The sequence below is a fragment of the Daktulosphaira vitifoliae genome, unplaced genomic scaffold (assembly GCF_025091365.1).
Source record: "Daktulosphaira vitifoliae isolate Bord-2020 unplaced genomic scaffold, ASM2509136v1 Scaffold_4, whole genome shotgun sequence".
Classification (NCBI taxonomy): Eukaryota; Metazoa; Arthropoda; class Insecta; order Hemiptera; family Phylloxeridae; genus Daktulosphaira; species Daktulosphaira vitifoliae.
Window position 1 is genome coordinate 14,871,691 of NW_026099575.1, and position 10,463 is coordinate 14,882,153.

A 10,463-nucleotide genomic window follows, 5' to 3' on the forward strand; every position below is an offset into this window, starting at 1 on the left:
TATACTTCATTTCAATTGGAGAATTAAATATGCATGAATTATCTAATGTAATACGCCATACATTTGAAACAGATTTTAATGAATCAAGTCTTAGAAGTAATAGTTCATCTTTAGGAAATATAAAGCTGATGTACTCTTTAAAACTATGCTCCATTTCATCAAACCACTGTAAATGAAGTGTTATGTCTTCTTTGATCTAGGTAAATTAATAAAAATATTTCATGTAGTAATTCTAAAATTATTATTACATACGTTAGATGAATTAGCTTTGATGGTATTTTTAACATCAAAAATTTACTTCAGTAGGAATTGGCTGTATTTCAATTTTTGTCAACGTTCTAGGTTGTGGATATTTCCATGTTATGCGTGGAGGATTACTATTTACATTTTCAGATAACAAAATTTGATATGGCAAAGGAAATTCTGGACTTTCACATTCAATAAATTGAAAAGCTCCTGCTCTTAGATCATCTCGATAAAATTGTTCATAAGATTCAGTAGCTATAATTAATAATTTTATACATTTTGAACATAAAATCACACAATTAAGTTATGTTTTAGTAAAATTTACATTTATTCTTATAATTATCTTCTTTTTGTTCATTATTCACCAAAAACTTAAATTCATTAAGAATCAATTTCAGAATATCACAGTGATTGGGAGAAACATGAAATGATATATAATCAGAATTCATTTTTATTAATTTAGCTGGTCTATAAGATTCAGGAACCCATGAATCTGATGTTAAATTTATTTTCATTGATACTGTCCATGGGTATAACACAAGATTGTTTGTATTTGAATTTGGCCAGTTATGTCCGACAGACATGGTAACACTATTTAATGTTACTTCACTATTTAAACGTTCAGATGGAATTTTCCATAATGAATTTAATTTTGTTTTAATATTTTCAATACTAAGAGCAATGTTTTCTAAAACATACATTTTTTTATTACAAAATTGTTTAAAGAACTGATGAAATTGTAAACAAAAATGAATACCATTATGCAAAGTAGATAGTAGTATAAATATTTGTTGAGTTGTTAATGAAAAAAAAATTGGTTTTGAATACCAATGATTTTCTTGAGATATTGTATGTGAAGATTCAGTAAATAATTGCTTTGTGGTTAATTCATTTTCATAGTCCCCTATTATGGTTACATATTCTTTTTTTTTTAAATTTAAGTTGTTTACATCATATTGATAACTGGTAGATGATTCATCAGTAGAAGGAATTTCTATATTTTCATAATCATTAGGCCTATAAAGTAGTTCAAAATTTTTTAAAGTATAATTTTTAATAAAAATATATTTATTGTTACATATATTTTATTCTATAGTTATAGAAGAAACTCACTTTGTAAAATCATTATTTATATTATATGTTGTATTAGACTGTACAATGAAATTGTTTAAATTTTCTTTTATTCCATTAAATAGATTGTTTACATGTTCAATTATGTACTTGTTTAAAAATAGAGAAATAGCTCTTCCTATATTCAAATCAATCTGAAAAAAAAAAAATAAAATAAAAAAATGTTGTACAATTTTTGAAATTGTAATATTTTTAGCCACAAATTAATATTTCATATGATAAAAGAAAATAGATTATAGTAAAATCTAATACGAATAGAATGGTTTCATAAAATATTAGCATTATTAGCAATTTCAAGTGAAGAGAGTGGGACGTCATCCCCTATTCAGCAATATTTTACTGTTACAATTTTCCAACACGTGAGGATGCTACAAAAAAAATTAAGATACCATTTCATTAAAAAAAAATAATAATTTTTTCATCTTTTCATATTTTCATGATGGCCCTATATGGTAGAAGAGCAAATATTATAGTGATGATATTAATTATCTTTACAATCAAAGTATGCACTGAGCTTCACAGTATATGTTCAGTTTTTATTCAAAACGCTTTAATTTACATTAAGTAGTTTCAAAATAAAATTTTATTTTAGGATGTGATTGGCAATAGAGAGTTTGGGAAAACTTTCACTTTTGAAAGAGAGATCAATTTAGCTTTGCATCAAAACTATAATGATTATTTTCTCTAAAATTGTTCAATAAAATCAGTATAATTTTTTTACAAATAGATACTAGATTTTTACTAACTTTATTTTGACCCACAGTAGATGGACATGCTATTTTCAATGTAAAGAACGCTTGAGGAATTTCTTCATCTATATTTGATTTTGTTTCAAATAATATCATAGAGTATTCATGAATGTTAGGTACTTCAACATTACATAGTTTATTAGATGGAGGTAAAAATACAGCTATATCAAAAAGTATTACCTATAAAAAATTTATTAGATTAAAATTTTTTAAATAATAAAAAAATATACAAGTTAAAAAGAATTGTTTTGAATTTTAAGAAGTAACACTGTATGCCTTTTTAAATTTTTTTGACATAACATTTATTATATAGGCACACAAAAAAAAAATGGTTCATACTTTTGCTAAGATCATCATAGGAATATGTATTTCAATTCGCCAATTTTAAATTTGAAATAATTTAAGCTCATACAACTTCAAAATTTCAAAAATACTATAAAAATTTGTAAATATTGCAAAAATGTACAAAAAAGTAAAAATAGAGAATTTATAAAATAAATTAAAATTGTTAAAAATCATAACATAAGGGAGACAGTGTAGCAGAGACTTAGATACAGGTAACTTCATTATTGTACAAGAGATCAATTCAGTCGTTGGATTTGTTATCCCCCTCTCTAAATTACGAACTAACAACACAGACCTCCTCTTTGGAAATGGGTCATGGATGTATGAGCTGTTTAAATGTTTCATGTATTAGCTTAACGCATTGAAATACATAAAAATTCATAAAAATTACAAATAAATCTGTATTTTTTAATTTTTTTTTTAAATATTTGAATATTATATATTAATTTTTTCAAACTTTTGAGAGTGTATTATCTAAAATAACTTCAAATACAGTATATTGAAATATGTAGTAATATATATATGTGTAGTACTTGACAAAAGTACAGATCACTTTTTTTTATGTATGCCTGTGTTATTTTTATGTAATATTGTAATCTACAAATGTCATTGATTTGACAATAACTCATATCTTTATAAGAATATGATTTAATATATGTTATTCTACTAAATTATAATTAATATCTCTCCAAAATATTAATTTATTAATGGATTATATTTTAGTAAAAAACTTGTAGTATTTTAAGAAATACTCCACAAAGGATTTCTATCTCTCATATATCATATATTCCTGACCTTCTCAACACTTAAAAAGTAATAGTTCAAAACTCATTATAAATAAATTGAATAATATTAAGTGGCTAATAACTAAGTTGTTATTTAAACTTGGATGACTCTGTACCTTATAATAAGATAAAACATGTAAAAAATATATAATACTAGGACAATCAGTACTACCAAATTATCATTATTTATTATGAAATTAAAAATATTTAAGTATGTACTTGACATGATGAGTAATTATATGTATTTGAAAAAAATACATGAGGCTGGTGAAATACTATGTATATCAATGGCTCTGATGTCTTTATTTCATTTTTTAGAGTATTCTTAAAAAAATTTAAATTAATTTGATTGCTTGTTATAATTAAATCCATTGGAATTTTGTTTTCAGTCATTTTACTTCTGAAATAGAACAGAAAAAAAATTTAATTGTTTATCTGTATTAAATATATGTATTTATTAGATAATAGACAAAAAAATGATTAAAAGTATTAGTAAATACTTATAATGCTCAATAAATAAGATAATATATATAATATAAATACTCAATAACAATGCAATAATAGAAATTTTTTCATAATGATAAACCATGATGATACTATTTTGTTGGAACTCGGGGTAGAATATTATCTTGTAGTAGGATTGTGAAACATAACTTGTTTTAAATACCAAAAATTAAAACAAATTTTTTTTTAACGACCCTGGTGGTAGTATACTATTACAACATTACTTAAAGATCTATTTTCTTTTACATTGTAACATAATTTACAGCTGAGCTTGTATAAATGTATCCAATACAAAAAAAAAAAAATATTTCAGCAAAAGATTTCAATAAAATTATAAATTGTACACTTTTTATACTCATTTAATTAGTATATGTACACATACTATATTTTTGCACAGTACAATTTTAAATATATATTTCAGAAATCACAAAAATGTTGGAAAAAATTTTTGTTTTCTTTTATAAATTAACATATTGTTGAAATTTTTGAATTCATCATCATCTATTAAAGGGAATGCCTTGTTGTTGAAGTTACTCCTCTCTGTTTGACTTCAAATTCTTCAGTAAAACAAAAGACTCAGAGTTCATGAGCTCCAGGATTTTTTCAAAATATTGTTTTCGGAGGAGTCCTCTTGGTTTCTTCACAGTTATTTTTCCTTTGAAGATGTTGATTATAAAGTTATTGTGTCGAATGATGTGAACGATTATCTTTATTTTCCTTGATTTAATCACTCTCATTAGCTGTCTTTCTTCTAGCCCTTCCTCATTTCTTTTCTTGTCTATCCATTTTGTCTTTGTCATTTTTCTTCATGTCCATAAGTCTAATGCTTCTGTTTTTCTTGTCAATTGTCCATGTTTCACTGCTACATGAAAACACACTTGAGACAAATATTTAAAATAATCTTTTACGTATGTCAATGCTCACATATTTATTAGTGAGAAGCTGATTCTTATTTTGGAATGCTTGCTTTAGAATTCACTTATCAGTATTTCGGGTCTTTTTCTATCACCATTTACATCTATTTCATTTTCTATATATTCCTCTTCATTTTCGATCTCCTCTTTTCTTCCATATAAATTTTCCACCTCTCTACTACCTTTTCATTTACAAACAGAATTTTGACTTGTTTTTTTTAAACTATGTTGCTGGATATTTTGGGTTAATATTGCAGTTTTTTAATTTTATTATAGGCTTTCCCTGTATAGTTGCTTAGTAGATGTTCTATTTCTTGTATGTTTTGATTTAGCCAACATTCTTTTGCTATACAGCATTTTGTTACACTTTTTTTATCTGTTTATATAAATTATAATCTCTGTTCCTTAATTTGTTCCTTATTTCAATAAATTCAAGAACTTGTCTAATCATCCATAGCTTCCTCAGTTCTATTTTATTTTTAGCGATTATGTTATCTGCAACTCTAATTATGTCCATTTTCATACTATCTTTTACTACTTTATATATTTATTATTTTAAAATTATTATTAAAAGCTCTTATGATTTTAAAGAAAAAAAATTATTATTTTGATATTTTAGCTTATTTTCAAGTAAAATATGATATTTTATAATACAAAATTATAAAATATTATAATGGTACTTACATAAGTTTTTCTTTAGAAATAGCTTTATTATCTTTAACCGAGATGTATTCAAAATCATTTGCAATTAAATAATCATCTTTTGTTTGGGTAACATTGTCAGCAATAGTTGATTCTATGAGTACACTATTGGTGTTATTATTTTTTAAATGACTCAAAATAAATAATTCAAAATGAGATAAAATTATATTTAGTAGGTTCAACTGTTCTATTGATAGCATCAAGTTTATTTCTGTTTTTGCATTTATCTAAAACAAAATTTATTAAAAAAGAGAAAACAATGATTTTTTAATATTTACTTCTATCCAACTTCCACAAACCAAAGTGTTCTCTGGTTCATAAAATATACCAGGAGCAAAAATAGAATGAAATGACAAATTGTTAGATAATTTTGAATAAAAGATATCATCAAAATTTGAACTGCCTACAGATTTTGGTTTTATTCCTTCGTTCCATAGTAAAGCAGCATTTAGATGATGATCAACATCTACACAAGATAAGAACTGATCATTTTCTAAAACTTGTTTGAAATCAATCCAAAGTCCACAATTTAAAGAAATATTATTTATCATAATTTGATATTGACGATCTTCCATTATTGATCCTGGGATAGATAGAAATCCTCTCTTTTCTGCTTCAATATACAAATCTTTTCTTATTGGTGTTCTTGTAATAGGGTTTTCAGGATTTTGATCAACTTTAATTGAATCAATCTAAAATTAATTTGACAGTTATAATTATAATTGATAAGTATAAAAGTATATTTTTGGTCTCGAGGAAAAAGGACTCAGATTCACTTTTACTATTATTTTATACTTTCATTCATATAGCATAATGCTGCGAGTTATTCTTCATTATAAATTACTAAATTAAGTTATGATTTTTTTATAAAATGGTTAATATTTACAGTTTTTAGCACTTTTTATCTATTTATTCAATAAATAATGCTATTAAGTTTTTTAATTTAATTTTACTACCCTAATACTTTCTATTAGATTTCTAGAAAGAGTCTAATATAATTTTGGTAAATTTCTTATAGGCTGTATAACTTAAAGTAGCCAAATAATAATATTTTATATTATAAATAATAAAGCCGTAAAATTTCAATTTTCAATTTTCAGAAGTTTCAATTTCAAAATAATAATACAGTACATTAGTTGAGACGACATTTTATTAATGGTCGAAAAATGGATAACACTGCACTATATTACTATATCTATATCACTACAAATTTTAATACCTGTAAAAGATACTACATTTAATTTAAAAAGACTAAAATTAAAGTGAAAGGTTAATATAATAATAAATCTATTCGTAAATAAAAAAATACGTATTTAAAATAAGGAAAAATATTTATTCACAACATGGTTATTATTTTAAAAAATTCCTAGTGGCTATCAATAAAAGAAACATCTGTAAGCTGATTTAAATAAACATATTTTTTTGAAGTGCCAATAGCTGTACTCTTTATCTTAAAAAAGTGTTTTCGATTTCCTTAAAGAGCCCCCCTAAAAAATTAAATAAACATAAGTCCCAATTACCTGAGACCTAAGATAAAATTCTATGTTTAAGCAATTAATAATACTTGAACTACAACTGTATCTTGATGTTGAATTTCAGTGTTAATAAACGAAATAGGTATAAATATTCTTAGAGTTGATAAATCCAAGTAAAATAATGGTAAATAAGAGGAAAGTAAGTGTCTATTAAATCTTAAATTTTGGTTGTCATCTGAAGAATTCGAGGAATATTTGTAATTACTATAAGTAAGTACTATATCAATAAGGGGATCAATGACACATAGAAATTTATGAATAATAATAGGTGATAAAACAATATCAATTGGTTGAACTTTTATTACTATTTCCATTATAAATTCTTTCATTACTTGCCGATTTGATTTTAACATATCATCACTAATCTATAACAAAAATAATGATAAATGAATGGACTACAATTAAAATTTACAAGGGATAGTCACAAAATTTTCTAAAAAACGTAAAACAATTTAAAAAATTTTAACCAAAAAAACAAAATAATATATTTTTTAAGATATCCTTAAATTATATAACATTTTTTACTTAGCAAATTATTATTTAGAAAATTTGGTGCTGGCTATTTGTGAATTTTAACTTTTACTCAAATAATATTTTGAATAAAAATAAAATAAAATAATTTAATAGCTGTATAAATAATTAATATTTAATTTGTTATACATCAATGCTTTAGAGCTTTATTCCATCTAAAAGTTATATAAATTTTTTTGAATTTTTAAACTCATTTATTAATCTGTTTACTTGTCAAAACATTTAATATAAATAATATAGTTAAAATATTATTACTATACTTAGTAATTACCATAAAAAATTGTGTGTTATCCATATTTGAATCAGTTTTTTTAAAAGAACTTTTTAATGCTCGTGTTATTGTTACATTTAAAAACCCATCTGTTTTAGAAGAATTTTCTAAAATATTTAATAAATCATACCCTTTAAGAATAATTCCTAAATAAGGTCCATGATTCCATTGTTCTTTTTGATTTCTTAAATAATATTAAAACATTAATGGCATAATATCTCAACATAAAATGAGATTCATCAATTAAAAAAACACTATTACTTCATAAAATGTTGAATTGAGGCTGATGAAATTTTTAATTTCAACTTATGATAAGATATTCCGAAGTCAAGAGAACTTATAACATCTTCTAGCTCTAATACAAGCTTGATATTTTCTGAACAATACTGTTTATGATAATTACTAATCGTTAGTGATAAACGAGCCAATGTCCATTGAAACCAGCCAGATAGTTTAATATGCTCTTCAGATATACCTAGATGAAAATCATACTAAATAAATATTTTTTAGTAAATAAAATTTATTAACTCAAATAGTAAAGAAAAATATGTAATATTAAATTTTATTTAAGGTAGAAAAATACAAAAGATAGCTCTAAATTTTTGAACTACAAGATTTTCCACTTTTTTTTTTTAACAAATATTGCATTAATGGATTATACACAAAGCGTACATAAAGTTCCTTTTCTTTATTATGTAAAATGAAATTTTAGCTACTACTAAAATACTAATCGCTAATTAACTATATAATATTATAACAAAATAAGTTATTTTGTTGATAAAAATTATCTCAATAAGTACTATATGAATTACAGCTGATGAAAAATGTTAATACTTCTTAAATAAATTAAAACTTTGTTTTTCTTTGCTATAGAAAAAAAATTTAAATGTGTTTATTAAAGCAATACTTTTTTTTAACAAATATAAAAAATACTGAGTGGATTACAAGTTATAATTTATCAGTTTTGATTTGTGCCATTTGGTACAGTGTCAGAAATCTGATTGTTTTTTTAACTAACTTCTATTAATTAGAAACATTCTCTAGCAGAAAAACGTCTAGTCTAATTTTTTTCTGTTGAAAGTAGGTTTCATTGTATAAAAATAATAATCAGATTAATAATATTAATAGTAATCAATAATATTTTAATCCAATAATTAAATATCTCAAAATTAAAATACCATAAAGGCATTAAAAAAAAAAACCGTTTTATGCAATTAAAAAATGCTATAACCTATTTTTAAAAACACTGATCCTAATTAAATTTTAATAAAAAAGCTTATGGTCTCTATTATAACAAAAGCTTTTTTTTGTATACTTTCCTCGAAAATTCAATTAAAAATCTGAGTACTAGAAAAGTTTGAAAGAGACCACCAATGCAAAAAAAAAAAAATATCTTTCTCAACTCAATTTTTTAAATTGTTTTGGAATGTCTAATAACTAATAACCTAGAAAAAGTTAAAGGTTTTGAATTGGATGTGGAGTTGAGTACCCCATGTAAATTTGATCAGTGGAAATATTAAGGATTTTCCTTTGACATCTAATTTACCAATAAATGATCATACATTAAATACAGGACTATTTATAGAAACATCATTATTTATTCTTAAAGTAAGTTTGAATATAAAACATATAGAATATTTTAGCTTCGATGTGAAACTGATAACATATTGGTTTTACCATAACTTTTTTTTTTATATCAGTCCATAAAAATTATTAATCCATAAAACTTTGAGAACTCTGCCATCAAAATAAAAAAATTCAAAATTTTTACAATAAATGTACTTTCTTTTCAATTAAACAAATAATTTAACAGGTATTTAATATTTTATTGAAAAAAATTTAAAATTTAAAAATTTTAAATTTAAAAATAGTGAAATTACAAATATAGAAATTTTTATGTAATTCAACAAACTTGCATCAAACCGTCTTTTATGATAATGAAGATAATTAGTGTCAGATATCATCTAAACTTCTTCCAACTATATTGCGCCCCCATTATACCTTGGCAATTTAAAAAAACCCAGCACAGGGGGATCGCGGCACAGTGGTGACGTGGCATAGATGGATCAAGTATAATGATATCTGACAGTGATTAAAATCACTATCATAAAAAACGCTTCGATGCAAATCATTAGATAGTGTTTAATTTAAAAAAATTGGTGGATTATTCCAAAAGCTTCATAAACTGCTAGTTCCTTATTAATATCCTGATTAAGATAAAGTATGTCGAATGAAAAAGGGATTATTAAAAAATAGTATTTCCCATAAAAAAATTTATTGATCAATACACTTTTCAATAAGTTATAGCATTATAAAGTTAAAAATGTAAAAAATAAAATTGAGAATTTTCACACAATAATAGCATTTGGTAGCCATTTTCACCGTGAAGACAAAATAAAGTCCGAAATTTTTTTTTTACATAATAAAGTAGATTACATTAGCTTTAATTTAATATATATATAAAAGTGTCAGACTTTCCGGAACACTTTCAAAATTTAAGTTGAAAAAGTCAATTTTTTGTGAAAAAGTTGTCATTTTGAATCCCCCCCTGTAGGCAGGTAAAAAGTCAGATTTATAAAAAAAATATACCAAATGATAGGTAAAGACATCATGCATCTACAAAAAAAAGAATTATATTGATCCATAGATCTTTCAAAAAGTTATAACATTATAAAGTTAAAAATATAAAAAAGAATTTTTTTACAAAAATCGTATTTTTTTTATTAAGTTTAATGTCTGTTTTCACCATG

The 10,463-nt window shown here is 23.6% G+C and overlaps 1 protein-coding gene across 2 annotated transcripts in view; it reads right to left on the reverse strand.

Annotated features, from left to right (window-relative positions):
• LOC126904577 (intermembrane lipid transfer protein VPS13B) overlaps positions 1–10,463 on the reverse strand; it is a 52,661-nt gene that overhangs the window by 22,954 nt on the left and 19,244 nt on the right. For both annotated transcript variants that reach the window (XM_050683706.1, XM_050683707.1), the window contains 12 exons: positions 7,975–8,188; positions 7,714–7,897; positions 6,941–7,276; positions 5,655–6,068; positions 5,359–5,603; positions 3,476–3,656; positions 2,124–2,306; positions 1,360–1,511; positions 1,004–1,263; positions 572–934; positions 299–501; positions 6–196 (listed from right to left, as the gene is read on the reverse strand). In XM_050683706.1, coding sequence (XP_050539663.1) covers positions 6–196; positions 299–501; positions 572–934; positions 1,004–1,263; positions 1,360–1,511; positions 2,124–2,306; positions 3,476–3,656; positions 5,359–5,603; positions 5,655–6,068; positions 6,941–7,276; positions 7,714–7,897; positions 7,975–8,188 — 2,926 coding nt within the window. The remainder of the gene's footprint in view (positions 1–5; positions 197–298; positions 502–571; positions 935–1,003; positions 1,264–1,359; positions 1,512–2,123; positions 2,307–3,475; positions 3,657–5,358; positions 5,604–5,654; positions 6,069–6,940; positions 7,277–7,713; positions 7,898–7,974; positions 8,189–10,463) is intronic.